Source organism: Accipiter gentilis, chromosome 6 (genome assembly GCF_929443795.1).
Source record: "Accipiter gentilis chromosome 6, bAccGen1.1, whole genome shotgun sequence".
NCBI lineage: Eukaryota > Metazoa > Chordata > Aves > Accipitriformes > Accipitridae > Astur > Astur gentilis.
The window spans coordinates 12990880-13009922 of NC_064885.1; the positions used below are offsets into that span (position 1 = coordinate 12990880).

The window sequence follows — 19043 nt, forward strand, 5'->3', positions numbered from 1 at the left end:
CCACGGCTGCTCACCAGCCCTGCATGCTTGCCTGCCAGGGCACAGGGACAGCTATTTATAGCCCCTGCACAGGACACTAATGCCATGCAGGGGCTGCTATAAAAAGGAAGTCTCCGAAAAGGTCTCAGAGCAGATGCTGGCCTGAAGTCTCCACACTGAGGCCTGGAAACATCCCAGCTTGAGTCACACACTGATTCACCCAGGTCCTATTGCATGCCCAGCAAGCCAAACTACCTCTTGTGGAGAGGGGCTGAGGCTTCTCTGAGGAAGGCAGCATCTGTCCATCACCGAGGGCCTTCAAGCCCTCAAACCCATCAGGGGTTTCCTCTGCCCAGCAGAGACAAACCTGGCTGGAGCACTCCCAGCTCAGCTCCTAAGCAAGGACAAGGAAGACACCCAGGAAACCATCACCCTCCTGGCAGTGCAGCACTGGCAGAAACACAGGCAAAACTTTAGCCAACACATCTGTTTCACAGATAACAAATGGGTTGTACATCAGCACTAGTTCATCACCTCCCCAGCCTCTACTGCCTTTGAAGCTCACTATGCCCAGCGTGTTCCCATTAGGCTGCTAGGGATCAGTCCTGCTTTTAGAGACATAGTGGGAATGGTCCTTGCTGATCTCTGAGCTCCAGCCAACAAGGCTGGGGCTGCAAAACACACACAAATGAAACAAGGGAAGCAGTTTTGATGGCCATCCAGCCAGGCAATGCTGGGGTGAAAGAGCAGAGATGTTTCAGCTCCCCCTTCACCCCCTTGCATTCCCTGCAGGAAAGCTACCCAGTGCCACCCTGCATGCTGTGGCAGGAGGACAAGTGTCACGCTAGCAGCCTGCAGGAGACAAGGGACCGAAAGGACTGCTCCTGCATCTCTTGGTGACCTCCCCCTGTCCAGGGGTGGGAAGAGTACAGCCTCCCCTTGTCTCTGGGGATGATGATAAACAGGGCCAGCTCAGAACACACATGTCCACACTAGCACATTACCTTCTGCCCAGCACAGCTTGGAAAGAAGCGTGGTGTGTGACATCAGCTGGGCTGCAGAGGGCATGGCACAACCTGGCTGCGATACCAGGAACCCCAGCGCAGCTCAGGGTATGGTATAACCAAACCTGAGCAGGAGGACTAGAAGATGGTTTTTCAGAGTTGTAAGCTGACCTGACCCAGACTCGCTGTTCCCTTGATCCCTTGCTCCACAGCTCCATCCTCCCTCTGGCAGGCAGCGATATCATGCCTGATGGGACCTCTGGGGAAGGCAGAGGCGAAACATCCCAAACAGTCCCCCACAAACACAGGGCACCTGCAAAGGACTCGCGGCAAGCCAGTTTTACAAACACAAGTACATAATGTTTATTTTTAAGTTTCCAATTTATTACAAGTACAGCCCTTAGCAGAAACCCCCTCCCCCCAATGACATTTATTTTTAAAAAACGTACAGTTCCAAAGGTTTCACCGTGTAGGACCTGCAGAAAGTGTTCTCTATGAACAGGACAAAACAAAGCCTCTGAAGGGGACGTGCGAAATACAAATGTCAGTGCTATTCTGTGGGGCAGGGAGCTGAGGCTGGGCATAGGGGAAGAGGGAAGTGGCTGGAAACCTGCCTAGTCTCTGCAGCCATCGACAGTCCAGAACTGAAACGAATACCTGTTAAAAAAAAAAAACAAAACAAACAAACATAAAAAGTTCACAAAACTAGGCCACAATTTTTAATCAATGATTCTTTGTCAAATCATAGGAGCTGCAACAGCTGCTTTTGCTTTTCTATTATGAAACCAGTATAGAGCAGCCCTGTGGCTGGTTTGTTCAAAATTGAAGACTTACATAATAAAAAGTTCAAGCCCTGATTGTATGATCAAAACCTGTCATGATGGAGAAGGAGAGGTGATGCAAAACCACACCCTTTCCTTAGAGAAAACTCAGTGTCTCAGGCGGCAGGACCTGCTTGCTGGGGCTGCAGCAGAGTAGCCTCCCAGCAGGATCAGGCTGGTCAGCCAGTGTGGAACAGTCCTCACTGCACTGGGGGAGTCCGAGGGAGGCGAGCTAGGGAAGGTGTTACTATAAAACATGGTGAGAGCATGGCTAGAGGAGGACTGGGAGACCTCCCTGCCAACAAGTCCCTTGGTGTAACTCCAGCTACTGGTAGGAAAATGAGTTTTAAAGAGGGGGAAAATATAAAGCAAAAACCACAATTTCATATAAACTGTACATGTGCCAAAGCAAGACAACAGTATCTTACAGGTGTTCTTTGTACAAGATCACAGCTAGAAACAAGCCACTTTTAACTAGAAAATTAATTTAAAAAGTTATACAGAACATGTTTCTGCTGCTCCCCTTGCCCTGGAGCTCCCTACAGGGCATGCAGAAAACCATGCTCTCCAGTATGCTTCTGGCACTCGGTTCATCCAAAGGGCTACATGATTGTGTGCTGTTCAAGGTGAGCAGGGAAGCCAACTGCATCCTCTTTGCCATGTATGTGTGAAGAGCTGAGCTCAGAAGAATCCTTGTTGGAGCACAACCTCCAGAGATTGCTCCCCAAGAAGGGAGAGGGGAAAAGCAAGAGCACCTCAAAGCCAATTGTGTTAGGATGCTGGTGAAAGCCATATTTCCATAAATGTAAGTGCTTGCTCGCCCTATGCAGCCCTTCAATGGGGCCTCAAAATTAACACCATATAAATATATACATATGAGAACTAGCAGCCCATTGGCCTGATCGCACCCAGTCCTTCCATGAAGCAACATGATCCCTCCCTGCACCAGCTCAAGGCTGGTTTCACATCATGGGCAGCAGATGGCAGAGGTTCCACCACGCTCCAGCCCATGCTCCAGCCCTGGCTGCTCGTGGAGGGGAGGAAGCGGTTCATCCCAAGGAAGCTGACAGCGCCTGAGCTGGAGTAGGCTTCATGCTCCCCTGCCCAGCCAGGCTTTGGCCAGGCCTTCCCCTTGCCCTCCCACCTTCCCCTCCTAGCAGGAGATTTGTGGATTTTGCAGGAAGCAGCAAGTCATCTCTGCTCACTCAATGGATGACAAAATACTTGAGGAAATTGCAGAAAAATTAAAACTAGGATGGGCCAAAGGGAAGGCTGGATTCATAGAGAGGTGCCCGCTGCTTCCCAGCTCCCTCCAGACAACCCATCCTGCTGCCCAGCAGCACCAGAAGGCCTGCTCCAGCTCTGGCTCTCCCCCTTGTCTCCCCATCCCTCATTTCTTCCTTTTCCGCCCCCGGGAATGTTCAAGGGGCTCTGACTCACTGTCCCCTTCCTGCTCCTCCAGTCCCTGGCACCTGGCAGAGAGCTTCTTGCGTTTCCTGCGTGCATATGTGTGGCCAGGCAGGTGTTTGTGCACCATGTCAATCAAACACTGTTCCGTCTTCTCCAGGCAGGACAGTACGTGACTCCCGTTCTGGTTGTAGCGCTCAGCATTGGAGAACACCTGCTTGATATCAGAGAGGAACTCTTGCACTGAGCGGTAATTGCCACAAGAGCACTTGCTCTGCATAGTCTGGAAGTCCATAGGGTTGCTGATGACCTCAAAGTAATCTTCAGCTTCCTCCGTGGTCACTGGCTCCCTGCCAAACGAAGAGCCACAAAGAGAGGAGGAAAATGACAGCCCTGGCCACAGGCAGTGCAGAGCTGTAGAAGAGCGAGAATCACCCCCACCCACATTGCTCGAGCAGCAGCCCCGATCCGCACCCCCACAGCACTGTAACAAGCCCCAGCAGCACCTCGACAGCGCTACAGATGTCGGCCCCATGGCGGCCACAGCACAATGATGGGAAGGACAGCAGCTTGTCCTTCTGCCCAGAGAGCTGGTCCAGGCATGGGGACTGGCACATAGCAAGTATGGCTACCTTCTCTCAGTCACAGTGCCTACAGAGTGCCCTGCAAATCCTGGGGGCTGCAGAAAGCACCCACCCCAGCCTCCCCCCTTTAGCCCACAGCCTACCACCCTCTGTTACAGCACCTCAGAGGGGCTCCACATCTTCAGTCCAGTAGAGGACTGGAAGTGCGTGGTGGTTTCTTCTGGAGCAGCTTCACTCCCTTCCCATCTGTAACTTGCTTTTGAAACCCTGGTCTCACAGCCAGAAAGTGCATCTGGCAGGACTGCAGCATGGCCAGCCCACACCTACACACTGCCTGCGCACAGTCCTGTGCCCACGGAGGAGGCCACCTGCCCTCACCTGAAGGGCCAGCTAAAGCGGTACTTGATCAGCTTGCTGAGGATTTCCTCACACTTCTGCAACTCGAGGTTTTGGCGACGTGCTGTCTTCTTAGTTTGAAGGACCTGCCCACACAGAGGATGCTGTTAAAAGGAAGGAACCACTAGGGGCTTTAGTGTTCAGCAAACAGTTTTTAGGCCAAAGCAGCTGGTTCTTAGCAGAACTTTTCTTTTCAATCCTCTCACCTAACGAGCTAGTGTCCCAATGGTTGGGGATATGTAGTACTGTTGCAGAAACAAAGTTCAAGTCTTTCAAATGCAGCCATCTTCCACAATAATCAAGAGGCAAACTGCTCTGCTGCAGGACCCTTGATGGTAACAGCCAAGACATGCAGTGGCAGCTTGAGTTACAGAATGGGAGCCCCATCCAGAAGCTCTGGTGGCTGCTCACAAGCAGCCCGTCTTTTCTTCAGGGGCAGCAAGGTTTTTCAAGATAGGTTCAAAGACAACATGGTCAAAACAAGCAGCCAAAGAATAAGTGACACCAAATAGAGAGTGTAAATTCCCTCTCCTGCTTTCTCTGAGCCCCTGGCAGACAGCACGCAAGAGGGAGAGGGTGAAAGCACTTGTGCTGCTGTACTGACATTGCAGAGCTGACCATGCCATTTTAAATACCAAAGAACAGCTGATGCCTCGAGCACTGCTGTCCCGTACACAGGCTGAACACAAGGTCAGCCATTTGCCCAGGGATCCACAGCAGGTCAGCCACCAGCACAGGGACATCCCCTCAGCTCTGAGCGCACAGCTCACGAGGCATTGCTGTGTAGGGTATGTCAGATGATGGGAAAGCTCCATGACACGGGGTGCTATTCCTGAGCCAGCTTTGTTCCCAGGACAAACGGTAAGTGAAAGAGCCCTAGCAGAGTCCTTTTCCCCAAGTCAGTGTTTTGTCAGAGACCCTGACCCAGATGTTCCAGTTAGATTTTCCCCACTTAAACATCCCTCTAAGCTGGCTGTGGCAGCCCACGGTGGGCTTGCTGGTTTAGTTGCCCTCCAGTCTGTAACACAGAACAACTAAAAGGACACTGCAGATCCACTAGCCAGCCCACTCACACCTAGCATAAGAAGCAGTGACCCCTAAGACCACGACCAAGACCGCTCAAGAAGAGTGACAGGATACAGCAGCAGTACTAGTGCTGGTCAGTGAACAGACAGCAGGCAGATCTAGCACAGGCTTGTGACGTGGCCCATGTGGCTAGAGTATCCTCACGTATCCCCTATGGTGTGTCCCTCCCCAGGATAAACAGCACGGCACGCTGCAGCTCCACCCTGCCTAGTATGCATGCACACATAAGATTGCTCTGTTCAGGAGCATACGGTTTTATTCTTTAAATGTCAAGTGAAACCTAAACCAGCCAAATTATGTCCTGAAGGTTGGGGAGTGACCATACGGACAACAACTGTCAGAAAATGACCACGGCTGGGGAGCAAGGGTCCAACATTGCTAGCATTCTCTGACCATCCAGGACCCCCTCAGGCCCCCCACCTCTCTTCAGAGACATATGGATACTATTTAAAACCCTTTAACAAGCTGCAGGCTGCCTGCTACTCAAGGGGGACAATGTGTGAAAGAGGCTGGGGAAAGATGCCTGGCATATCTGTGCTCCGTTTGTACTGGGCCCTTAAGGATATGCCTCCTTTGTTAACCCGCCCCCAGCCCAGCCCAGGTTTCACAATATGATTCAGGGTATTTCTTTGGGAAGGGGAGGAAGCATGACACCTGTTTCGTTTATAACTCATGATGTGAGCAGCCTCCAGGGAGCAATTTGGCTCTTACCAGCTCATCAATGTCTGCGCCGTTGACAGGTGCAGCCCGCTGCCGGGGTCCCCTGGCAGGGTGCAGCGACTGCTTCTTCCTTTGGTGCCTTCCCTGCCTCGAGGAGTACATGGCTGTGCTCTGCTTGCCCCGAGCTGCCTTTCTGGGTCTCACTGAAACATATAAGCCATGGGCTTAGAGGAATGGGTTAACCTGGATGCAGAGATCACAAGCCTTTTGCCCAGCCATACACACCAGGCAGTGCCTCGCTCACAGCACAGAGGAGCTACTGAACCCACAGATGACTGGAACAAGCCAGCCTCTTGTCAGCCCATCCTCACTTGGCATATGCTCCTGTCAGCTGTGCTCTTGATACCCTCTCCAGATGAGATACACGGGTAATCACCTCCTGTCCAGAAAGAGGCCACTGCTGTCTGGCAACAGCCTTCTGCTAAAAGGGTGGTCACACACACCAGCCAACAACACTGGCAGACCGTTGAACTCCGAGGAAGACCTGGGAGATTCCAGCTCCTCTGCTACAGGTAAGGCTTGCCCACAGCTGCAACAGCAAGCCCCTCTGCCTGCAGAACCAAGTGCCAAAGCCCTGACGCATCCCAATGTGAGGGCGGGCAGGGGAAGTAAAGCAAGGACAGACAGTTGTCTCGAATATCACTGCAACATCCCTTCTGAAAGCACCAGGAGCAGAAACCTGAAGTTTCCCCAGTTTTCTGCTGCCCCCTTGCTCCTCACCGGTTTGGGGATGAGTGCTTTTCCAAGCGTTTACAAGTGGCCCACACAGTGGGATAAGCCAGTTGCTAAGCCCCCCTCAAAAGTGAACTGTGTGCAAAGGGAGTGTTGAGTTACTGCAGCTGGGAGCTGCTCCACGTGCTGCAAGTGGGAAACAATGGGATTTTATTCCCCAAGACCAGGGCTGCTGTATTATATCCCATAGAAAGGCACTTGCCTGTTTGTTAGTCTGCCTATCAGAGCTTCACACTGATGGAAATGCAAGCGTGCTGAGGCACTCCCTTGTCTTAAGTTTCTCCCATGACCCCTCTGTATCAGGAGAATGTGTTGGTCTTCTTCCCCAGCCAAGCTCCTTCCACCTGGTCACAAGTGCTTGAGCAAGCTGTATCCAGCACGCTGTAGCACTTCATCTGCGGCCTCTAATCCAGCCCTGTCTAATAAATCATCTTGCTGGGCCCCCCGCATGAGGAGCGTGTGTCGGGGCAGGGGGACGTCTGCCTGCTGTCACTCTGCTTGTGTGTCAAGCGTGTGGCACGTGTTAAATGTCTGACAATCCAACATTCTGGGTTATATCCCTCAGGATGAACGCCATGAGGATTAATGGGACTTCTCTATTAAAACAAAAGTTTTCCACAGTGACCTTTCCCTGTTAATGCTCTTTAAAACCAGGGGTTGCATTTAGCACTTTATTTTTAGTGACTGTAACCCTCTTTTGCTATTGTTTGGAAACCTTGGCTCAGCTCCTGACTTGGCCATGCAACATAGGCTGAACACACTCCAAGTGTGGACATAGATACATGCAGAACAACAAGCAGTGTACATAGCCAGGGTATCAGTGAATATCCCTGAAACCAGAATAAAGCAAGGGAATCAAGACTGATGGACCTGGATGGAAACCCTTGAAAGAGCATGGGATAATCCTTTGGGTGCCAGTCTTCAGATTCCACCACCTGCCCCAGTTAAAATACTCTGAAGTTAGTTTTATGTCAGTCAAGGGCAGTTTGACAGAAAGCAAATACTGGCAGCGTGCCATTCAAAGACTGATCTTTTTAGTGCATCAGGTTGCCCAAACGAGACTGAGTCAAATTCTCCTAAAAACAAAGTGCATACATATAATAAAAAGTGGTTAAGTGGAGAAGCAGTCATTGAGGAGTCTAGAAAACACTCTTTTATTCACTTAGCTGCCCAGGAATGAGCCAGTTATGCATCCCGAGTGGTCTCCGTATGCAACCAAAGGGTGCTGGCGGTCCAGGCCACACACCTCAAATACTGTGCCTTCCCACAGGAATGGGCAAAGGAAGTGCTAGTTCTACTATCTGAAAATGCATCTTGCCAAATCACTAGAAATCTTGCACTTAAGAGGTTATAAGCTGGTGGGAAGGGAAAAAGCAAGGAGAGGGGGGTGTGCTTAAAGCTCCATAAGCATCTATTAACCACATCCAGTTCACCAACAAACTCTGTTAAGCGCAGAGACTGCCAATACCAGTAACTGATAATGCTGCTGCCTCACCCTGCCCTGCTGCAGCCTCTGCTGACCACCTCACAGCACTCTTAATGGTCTCACCAGCATCCCCAGGGGAATGACTGGGTAGCAAGAGCTCACCACAGTTTCAATCTTTGCTAGCACTGACCCTATTGCAAAGGGACAAGAATTCACTCCAACGCCCCAGGTAATGTACAGCAAGACCACAGCCTTCCCCTATGACACCTCCCGCTGTTTCCAAGTAAGAACGTGTTTTGTGTGAGGAAGAGCACAAGTCCCAGATAGGATCAGTATTTTGGACACCGAAGACAGAGTCTTAGTATTTTCTGTTACTTTCCTGCATTGTCAGAGCCTTACATTTCAGTCCAGCAACTTCATAATCTTCTTCCTCCTCCTCTTCCTCCTCAGCATCTGGTTCATCAGAAGCTTCCTCACTTTCTTCACCTTCATCTTCAGCAGAATCCTCTGCATAGTTCCTAGAGTAAGGCAGGTAAACACATTTATTGTATGAGAGCCTGGGCATCAGAGGCCCTGGGCGCTCTGTACTGTTTGTTCACAGGCAGAGACTTGATGACCACCTCAATGTAAAATAAACACCCAGTCTCAGACTGAAGCACTCTACTGTATTTCAGAGAGTATCAAGTTGTAGCTACAGCTAAAAGGGCACTTCCCAGGCTGTCGTCTGAACATCTGTGCTGAAAATCCCCAACAGCTGAATGTGTATATTTTTTGCTGTTCTAGGCACCTTGACCATGTGATAGCAGATTTTAAGACTGTGATTGCTGTGCAATTACTGCTCTCCAAGAGGATGTGCTGCTGTTTTACCCAGGTCTGCAGACCTGGCCTAAGGAGTTTCAAAAAGGGAGGCTTTTTTGTTTCTGCTGGAATATTTTCCCATTATCTCCTTCCACTGTCATGCCACTTGCATGTGCACTACACAAAACAGACCTCATTTAGTATTATTCACAGCTAAGCTTGTATTTGTTAGTGAGCAAAGCATTAGCTTCTCATGGGCTGATGTCAGAAGCCACAGAGACTCCCTGCCCAGGACAGTTCTGACTTCTTGCATGTGTCTGTTAAAGCATTCCAAGCACTACAAAAACAGGAAAACAAAACAGCATGCAGAGGCAAAAGGGGACAAAGGCAGAGCTGTTGCAGGAGTCTCAATCCTCTGGAGAAAGAGGATCTTGAGCAGTAAAAGGAATAAGAATAAGCTCCCACAGTACAGTAGGGGAAAAAAAGTGCTCCCAGGCCAACATTTTTTTTCTGCTTTGCTAGGACGACAAGAGCAGAAAGAAGATAACAAGACAGGTGTTACCCCACCTGATGGCTCTCATCCAGGAGCCAAGCAGCTTGCAGGTGACTCTGCCACATCAAAGTAACTATGATCTCAGGCTAGAACAGCTGCACTGAAGCCCTGTCATTTTTGTACAAGCCTGATGAACTCTTAAATGGTGCCCAGGGAGAAAGTAATACTTTTTAGGCCATACAGCACCTGCACATTACAAGCTAGTACACCTTTTATTGTGCTGCCACTCTGGAAGGGAGGATCTGTTGACTGCTTATGCTTCAGATGCCATTTGATAGCCTCACCTCACTGACAAGCAGGTAGATGAAGCACAGAGTCAAAATCAGCAGAGAACATATATTGCAAACAGAAAAAATACATCTCACATACATTTAACTTCCAGCTTGCAATTCAAAAAACAATTCAATCCCTTGCTGTCAGGAGGCAACTACTAATTTCTGCTGCACAGAACAACTTTGATTTGTCCTCAGATCATGTTCCCTCTGTAGCCCTATAAGGACTCCTGCCTTGTTAAGGTTTATCAAGTCCAGAAAACCAGCAGAGTGGCATTTTGTAGCCTGATTTTTAGTAGCACAGTAGGGGTTGAGCTGCAGTCTGGAGTAATGTCTGCTCCAAGTTGACAAGAACACAACAGTAACTTAGTCCACTGGACTACAGACCTGCAGTGCTACCAACTACACTCCCATGAAAGAGCAACCCAACTAGGTGCTCAAAGAAAACAACAGCCCTTAGCACATCTGATTTTGGTTGATGCATGTTTTCACTGCCAAAGCCAAGTTATTTATTAAAACTCCTAAAGCTGTCATGGGTCAGTACAACACAGGTGTGGTAAAGTTACAGCCTGAAAAAATTGCTTTTCTATTGTTCCAGTGCCATTGAGTTAAGTAGGCTATTTCAAGCCTTTTAAAGGTGCTCTGTTTTAGGCTGGTTTGGTCATCTTGTGAAAGCAGGGTAGAACTGTGCATCAGTGGCAACACAAAGGATAGGAGGGTCACTCACCTGCCTCGTGAGCTGCGCCTGGCAGTAGAAGGCTGACACGCTGGGCACTGCCATTCACCATCTGGTATCTCATAGAGTGCCGGTCTCAGACAGAACAGGTGGAAGGCTTTGTTACACTCATCACACAGGATCAGCTTGTCATCCTCACCTAGGAAAGTGCAACTTACTTGTAATGAGTGCCACAGCCTTGCTCAACCCAAGAAGTAGAAGCTGCTGCAGCACTGGAGGTCAGTGCGAATCAAGAGAAAGATGCAAAGTACCCTCTGACAGCAGGGACCCTTCCTTCTTGGTTCCACCACTGCAGTGGAAACCAGCAGCATTTAAAAAAAGCCAAACAAAAGAATACAAAGTCCCTTGCCCAGCAAAGATTTCATTTGAGGCAAAGGTAGAAACCTGCCAAATAGGTTCCACTCAGGCTAAATCTCAAGCCAAATACAGGGAAGAGAAATTTGCTGCAAAGATGCCCGAGAGCCTAGCAAGAAGCTATAAATGCAGCTATTTTTATTTTAGCCTCAATCTGGTCAACCTGCACACCACCTTCTTTCTACTTAAAGTAGCAAGCCTACATAGAATATCAGCATGCAGCAGAACTAGTCTGTCTGTGCTTCTCACTGATACAGGGAAGTGGGGAGACAGTCCTGAGCCAGCTATTTCATTTGCTGAAGAGGAAAAAAGAAAGCACAGAGAGCTTGCCAGCATGTCTCTTTCTCTAACATTCCAGTTCTTAAATTCTGTGAAACTATGATCTGTTAGTCTCAGGTGAGCGCCCTCTTACATCTGCCTAGAATCCCCTTCTCAACAGCAGATCGGACAGTTTTTGCGTAAGGTTGGAATTTCCCTGAGGCTTCACAGTGAAGAATAATGTTGTACCAAATTCATCCCTTCTTTCTTTGAAGAGGTGGATGGCATAGCCTTTTGGTAAACGAAAGTGGCCCAGCATTCCCCCAGAGATCTGTCTGCCCTCACTTCCCACTAGTGTTTCAGCAAATAGAAAGTGAGACAAAAAGCACATGATGAGGCAGAATGTACTACCAAGCTCTTTCCTCCAGGCTTCCATCCAAAAGGAGAGGTTATGGCAGAACAAATACTAGCATTCCATCACTGGTGACACCCCTTCTACTTCCCCCTCCACCTGCAAGACTCTAAAGCCCTTCATCCTATAGTGGATACAGAGAAGGTAGCCCCTTGTAACCTATTTGGTTACTTCCCCAGCCTTACCAGCTGGTAAGGCTTCCAGCTCCTCAAGCAGTTCTACTCCCACTCTAGCCAAAAAGTAGCATCAACCCACCTTGCCCTCTCCCATTTGGCCACAAAGGGTAAAGAACCTTCCCAACCTATCCTTGCTTCTTCCTTCTGTAAAAGATGAGATTAACTGACAAGGCTTAGAGACCCAAAGACCATTCTGACTCAAAAATGAAGCCAGGGAATGGACAGTGGCACAAGTGTTCCCAGAAGGATTTGTAGATGACTTGTGTCCAAGTACCCTAAATATCCAGGGGATAGCAGCTCTGCAATGTTCTGCAAGACTGTATACTGGTTTCATAAGAATGGTTTACTGGAGTCAGGGTCAAATGCTTCTGTGATATCAATGCTTCTGACTGTAAATCCTGACATTCAAAACTGAAAATACAGCCAAAGAGAGCGACAGACTACAAGGGCATGTTGCCTAAGCAGGGCATGGAGAGGTGACAGCGTCCGACTGTTACGCAGGCATGGGGCAGGAACGCATACCTTTCTTGCGACACACTTTGCATCTGGCATTCTCTGCCGACATATCCCACTTGATACAGGCATCCAGCATCCCGAGCAGCACGTGCATACGGGAGAAGGTCTGGGCCTCACGGATTGCTGTCTTCCACTTTTCCATGGCTGAAGCAACCTGCAGACAGACCTAATAGCTTACAACGAAGCACACAGACACAGCTCACTACAGTCTGAAGATGTTTTTATATCCTTTAGCTGGGGCCCTTAATAACCAAAGCTCAACTCTGTATATCTTTCCTTCTATATAGCCTCAGCAATCCTATTTGTGGTTTATCCATAACCAGCCTCACTGGATCAGACAGTTTGTTCATAACAGTAGAGCCCTTTTGCATTTCATGGCCAGGCTGAAACAACCTATGTGAACTCCACTAAATTCTTGCTCTGGAAGTCTAACCCAAATAATCATCAGGCTAAGAAAATAAAAGGCAGAAATCTAGCACTGTAAAATGCGGGATGAAAGTTAGGAGGCAGCTGGCAACACCACTTGAGCATGGCAGATTGGAGCAGCCTGTGCTGCCCTCCAGTGGGTACTGCAAAGACACTTGAGACCGTCAGCAAGACCTGCCACACGCTTGGTCCTCCTGGTCCTCCAAGCCGCTCAGCTGGCAAAGGGGACTGTGACATCAGCTACAATCAGATTTGACAGGCAAAGCATTTGGAGCCCCAAATACGAAACCAGCTGCTTTCTGAGACAAGATGACTTCAGAGCATGTCAAATCCCAGAGTTAGCTGTAAGTGAGGATGAAAGCATTAAACCTGAGATTTGCACCAGGGCAACTGCTGGACTCTGCACATAGCAAGCCACATGCAAAATCTCAAACTCAGCCCTAGAGGTTTAGAAACAACGTTGCGGTAAATCGGAAGTGCACCAGAACAGAGAAGCAATCCAGAGCCACCGCATGTTCAACTCCAACATTAATCCTTTGCTTTACAACAATGAGGTGATGGCCTAGACATGACAGGGACATAATAGGACTCAAGTTAATGTTCTTCTACCCCAGGAGAATGAAAAAACAAACAGTAAAGTGTCAGATGGGAAAATCTAAACTCTGCAGCTGACAGCAATTTGGGAGCCAAACAAAACCCAGGATTTTTGCAGAGTTGCACATTCTCCTCTGACTGAATTTGAGGAAGCACAGCATATATTAGATGCTTGGAAAAACACACAAACTGTTCTAAAATGCCAACATCCTTACTGCCATTGCTAGTATGGAACCTGGAGCCTGAGACATTCAAGACAAACGGAAACCTGCACAGCCTACTGTGGCAGATTACACAGAGCTGTGCTATTTCTTTGCAGAACATTGTTGAGGTGCTTCACATACTGTGTAATTGATTTTCCAAGTAACTGTTCCATGGGTTTTGCTGTTAACGTACTGGGTAACTGCTGGGCCAAGATAAATCTGCAAAAGCTGTTGGCAAGTTTTGCTTAGATTTTTCTCCCCAAGCCTGTGGAATTTAACAGATTTTTAGCCTTGCTTCCCAAGCATCATGAGACCATGGCATTTTAGCAGAACCACTATCAAGGGAGTTCAGACCGCCAACTAGGCAAAACAGGAGACTGAAAGAAGTTACTTCAATACCGTTTTGACTGGAGAGAAGCAATCTAGCAGGAAAAACAAACAAACAAAAAAAACCAAACCCCACAAAAATACCAAAGGAGAAGTTCTCAGTCCCATTTCAACTTTAGAGTGACAGAAAACCCCTGCTTGGGTAAAGGTGGACAAACCTCCAGCTAGAAAGGCCCTTGTCTGGTATCCTAAGATGACAGAAATCCCTCTGAACAGCTGAAATGGTAATTGCTTGGTTGTGAAGCTGCTCTTTGAGGTTTTGCCTGCAGGTGAAGACTAACTCCCCCCTTGTGAAGACTAACTCCCCCCTCCCCCCCCCCAATGACTTTTTCCTTGCAAACACCACTGACAGCAAGTAGCTGGGGTAGATAACCTACCCATGCTCAGCCAGTTGTGCTGCAATTTCACACTACAAAGAGGTCACATATTCCTTGTCCTATTCTGGGATAGTCCAGAGTGCTGCTGCCACTGGAAATGGGAATGTTTGCACAAACAGAGGCACAAGACTGATTTTCAGAAACAGCCATAAGCCAGGTCTACACTGCAATCTTTTGCCACTCAGCAGTATGATCTCTAGCTATGTAGCTGAGCCAGCAGGAACCCTTAGTATAGACAATTATGTCAGCAAATGGGTGCCTATAAAGCCATAACTTGTTTCTCACAGGGAAAATGAGACATAACCATACCGCAAGACTGCAATTTCGCTCATATAGTCTGTAAGTACATTAAGTGTGTTTTTCCAGTAGGGCTATGCTGTATTTTACCTGCTACGTACTCTCAGTGCAGTTCTGGCTCTAAAAGACTTCATAATTCTTGGCCCATGCAGGAGATTTGTCTTTAAAAGCCTAACAGTCGGGTTTTTTCATCAGATAACTATATCTAAGATCTAGGCTGCTCTTTCAAGGTCATTTATAAAGGTTTTCTGCTTTGGCAAAAAGAAAGCTTGTTCTAGATAAACTGAGGCAAAAAACCCCCAAACAAAACCCAAACCCAAAAACTAAACAAACCAACAAACAAACCCAAAAAACCAACAAAAATGTTGAACATTACTTGTAGCTCTACAGATGTCTAGAAATCTCTGAGCCAGATAAAGAAAGCACTGTACTGCATAAATAAATGCTCCAGAGACATCAGCACAACACAAAAGCCAGTGCTCCAGAGGGAGACCCACACAACCACACACTCAGACTGGCAATACTTAAATCTTGACATGTTACAGCCTTGCTGTAACAAACAATGCTCCGTAACCATATCATTAAGTAAGAGAGCAGTGCTCTAAGGTAGAATGGACAAACTAACCAAACATTCACGATCAAAATGGCTCAATTTTCAGGCAAATAAAAGCTTAGGTTTGAAATCTGACACAGCTTTAGCAATAGCAGGCAAGTGACCAGGACTCAAACACAGAGCTTAAGCTGCTAAATTACTATCCATTTAGATATTGTAGTAAATCTGATGTTATCCTTTAAGTATGCCCTACAGGTATAGGTATAACCTTTATGGTCATAGCTGTAAGACACATTGGAGTAAGGCATGATATGGTGTTGCTGTAGATACAGGAACCATGATGATTCAGGCCCTTTCTGTCTCAGACATAACTGTTTTTTACAGATCTGTATTCTGCTGACAGCTTTTAGGATAAGGCAGCCTTCCATTCCCTTTGCACTAAGGACTGAAACACTCAAAGTTAGCAAAGTTTAAATACTTCAGAACAACTGAAGAATGTGAGAATTTCTACTGCCTATCCAAATATCCTGCTAACGTGGTAATGACACAGCATAGCAAAGACTTGATGTTCAGACAACAAGGGTTCAGCATACACTGACAGGAGCTTTAAAAACAAAAACAAAAAAAGCCACAAAAACTCCCACACCCCAGCACCAGTCAAGCATCTAATACTTCCTTTTTAAGCTGGGAATTTCAAATGCTTCTGTTGATCCAACTCTGATCTTGCTACTTCTGCTGAAGTCAGTGATCAATCAGGGCAGAGCACTTTGAAAGGGGCAGTGGGGTAAGTTTTGTCATGGGACACTAACGTCCCATTCAACTGAGTGCATAGAAACTACCCCTGAGCACTAATATCTTTCTTAGGATGAAACACTGGTACAGCTCAACTGCCTGCAGGACCCCACCAATCCTCTGCAGCTCTTCTCTATCCCTTCTAGCTCTAATTTAGAAGGCTATGTATTTAGCCCCACAAGACCACTTTTCTACTGCAGGCACATACGGCTTGTTTGTCCGGATGTCCAGACAAGCTGAGTGCAACCCACAGCTTGGCATCTTCTGTGCGTGTCTCCACACATACACCGACTTGTGTCTCTTCTTGCATAACGCTGGTATTTACCTGAACCTAATACTGGTATTTACCTGAACCTAACTCCCTTGCAGTCACCGAAACCTCAATGTGTCCCTCCTCCTCTTTATGGATCAAAGGCAATAAACCACCATCAGTCCTCTCTGACGGATACAACTCCTGTTAAGTTCTGTAAAAATGCTCCATAATATGCTTTTATTAGAGTACCCAACTTGTGTGAGGAACTGCACAAAGAAGTCAAATACTTGACTTGACCCATTTCCTGTTCACAGACAAAGTTAACTGTAATTCCTCAGTATGATTTTCATTTTGCCAATACCTTTACTCTTCAAAATAAACAGGGAACACCTGGCCCCATAAATGACAAACCCACTGCACTCCAAACTTGGAATGAGGAGAAGCTGCTTAGGATTTAGTACTTGATGAAATGTATTGTCCCTGCTCAAAGAGTTATATTACAAGACCGAAAGAGAGCCCTGACATGAACAATACCTTAGCTTCTTCTGCCATTTTCTTGTCTTCATCTATCTCCTCAGCCTTGGCAATGTAGTCCTCTCCTTGATGTTTTCTTCTCTTCTGCTTGGGGGCCATGAAACCTTGCAGAAACTTCTTAACAACACCAGCTTGGAGTGCAATCACACACTCTCCAAAATCCCTCAAGCTCTCTAGTGAGTATACCTGTTAGGGAGAGCATATGATCATGTAACAGTTGGACATTACTCTCTGTGCTGTTTTAGGTGGGTCTGTCCTGCAAATGGATACACGTGACACTTAATGCAGTATCGTTATCTACCATACTTGGTTATGGAATCAAATTATTGCTGCTGCTTCTGCTAGAATTCACACATAGCTGATGATCATGCATAGCACTGTTGAGAAAAAAGCATCATGCCTTAAAAAAACAAAAAAAAACCACCCCAAAACAACAAAACACCCACCTGACCCCTAAAACCAAACCACCCCCCCAACCCAAATCCACGATGACTAAGCACTAAGCCATTCTTCCACTCCTTTAGTGACTTCACTTTTCCCCTCCTCTTAACACTTACGGTCTCATCTACACAGAGAAGTCTCTGCAGTGACTCAGGATGCAGCTTAAACAGAGCTTTAATCATTCCAAGCCAGACAATGTCATCCTTTGGTAGGAGGAGCATGCACGAGTCACAGAAGTGTGTACTCTACCCACACCAGGCAGCCTTATCCCCTCCTAAAGACACTCAATGCACCAGTAATGCTCATGTGAGTTAGGCTGAACTAGCCACAGCACTAAAAAGTCATACTTCAGTTCACCGCACAGTAACTTCCTTGTGCTGACATATCCATGAACAAAACATCCTTTAGGACCTGGAACTGGGATGCAATCATTATTCCAAGCCTAAGTGGTCTGAATTTATGAAAAAAACCCAAACACCCCAAACAACAAAAACCCCAAACCTCCAAAATGGAAAACTGCTGTCTCAACAAGACATGCTGGCTTTGACGCTGAAGCTAAAAATCAGCTACCTGCAAAGAGTTCTGCTAATGCTCCATAAAAAAGTCTGCCACCAGATGAAGGAAATAGGACAATTTAACAGCTGTGCAGGACACCTAGCTCCAACATTATGACCTACCTACACCAAAAGTACCTCAAGCCAGCAGCTGTGTAATCTTGAAATGATAGTTTAGAAAGAGAGGACACATGAGAACACTGATTTTCCTGATCCTCTTGTCTGAGGATAACAAAAGACTCAAGACCTTCCACAGAAAGTATCAGCTCATGCTTGTCTTGCTCAGTGCTACTTTGCCTGTTCACTCACTCTTGCTTCATATTCTGGTGTCACATCAACATATCCCAAGCCTCCTTTTTGCAGCCGAGTTGCAACCTCAATTAGATCACTTCGGAGGTAGTTCAGTAGTTCCTGGTTGCCATCACAGGATTTGAGGCCCAAGTTCTGTTTCCGAGCCAAATGGATAGAATGCGTGATGTCCTGATACCTGGAAAATCAAAAACAACCTTTGAATACATGCAGACCACTGCCCTGTGTGCTGTGCAGGCACTGGGGCAACAATGGTGTCCATCATGATCTACATGCTCCACCAGTGCAGAACGTTCTTTGAAAGACACTTGAAAGCACAGTTCTGGCTCTGTGACTGAAACAGCACTGCCGTTGTTTCCAGTAGCAAGGAGCAATTTAAAGACTGACAGAAGCTCTTCACAGTTGAGAACATTACTTATCAAAAACTTGCAATTACTGCCCAAGAAAAACAGTCATTTCTTATCTTCAATATCCTCTGCTCTTCAGCACAGGCACAATCAAGGCAAAGCACAGAATACTGCCCCAGGAATGGAAAGGCTTGCTGTGATGAGCTTTGACTTTGAGAAGGCACACAGAGAAAAAAAAATAGCAGGCTCACCTTTTCTCCAAACGCTCCTTTAGCTGGCTCTCTCTTACTCCTTGTGGGTGCAGGCAATCCAGCAGCTCATCCAAATCCTTCTGACTGTCACAGAGAAACCTGAAAGATATAACATGCACCAACATCAGCTAACGTATCTCTGCGGCAAGGCAATTCCTTCTTCTAAATAATTCACAAGTATTAGGCAGGGATGACGAGTAACCTATATCCCAACCCTACAGAGCAAGGTGAAACACTTCAGTAATGCTGGCATAAGCATTCTGACTCAGACTGGCCTCATTTCAAGGTCCCCAAACGTAGCCAATTCCAGGGTAAGAAAAATAAAAACAAAATAAACACAGAGCTGATTTATAGATTTTTCCCTGTTCAGTTTATTAAAACATTGGCATTTGAATTTAGTCATCTACCCCAGGGATTACATTCACTAAGTTGCAGTCAGTTTAAGTAATCTGAATGTCATTTTAGATGCACTAGAAAACATTAACATGCTATACG

General features: G+C 47.1%; 1 protein-coding gene across 5 annotated transcripts in view; it reads right to left on the reverse strand.

Annotated features, from left to right (window-relative positions):
* Positions 1–1321: 1321 nt before the first annotated feature.
* BAZ1B (bromodomain adjacent to zinc finger domain 1B) overlaps positions 1322–19043 on the reverse strand; it is a 51926-nt gene continuing 34204 nt past the window's right edge. For 2 of the 5 annotated variants that reach the window (XM_049801823.1, XM_049801826.1), the window contains 10 exons: positions 18549–18647; positions 17951–18128; positions 16647–16832; positions 12237–12384; positions 10506–10653; positions 8555–8673; positions 5989–6140; positions 4174–4295; positions 3245–3561; positions 1322–1640 (listed from right to left, as the gene is read on the reverse strand). In XM_049801823.1, the coding sequence (XP_049657780.1) occupies positions 1534–1640; positions 3245–3561; positions 4174–4295; positions 5989–6140; positions 8555–8673; positions 10506–10653; positions 12237–12384; positions 16647–16832; positions 17951–18128; positions 18549–18647 (1576 nt within the window). In that variant the 3' untranslated portion in view covers positions 1322–1533. Of the gene's footprint in view, positions 3562–4173; positions 4296–5988; positions 6141–8554; positions 8674–10505; positions 10654–12236; positions 12385–16646; positions 16833–17950; positions 18129–18548; positions 18648–19043 lie in introns of all 5 variants that reach the window. The other 3 variants (XM_049801824.1, XM_049801825.1, XR_007506226.1) reach the window with 3 other exon arrangements.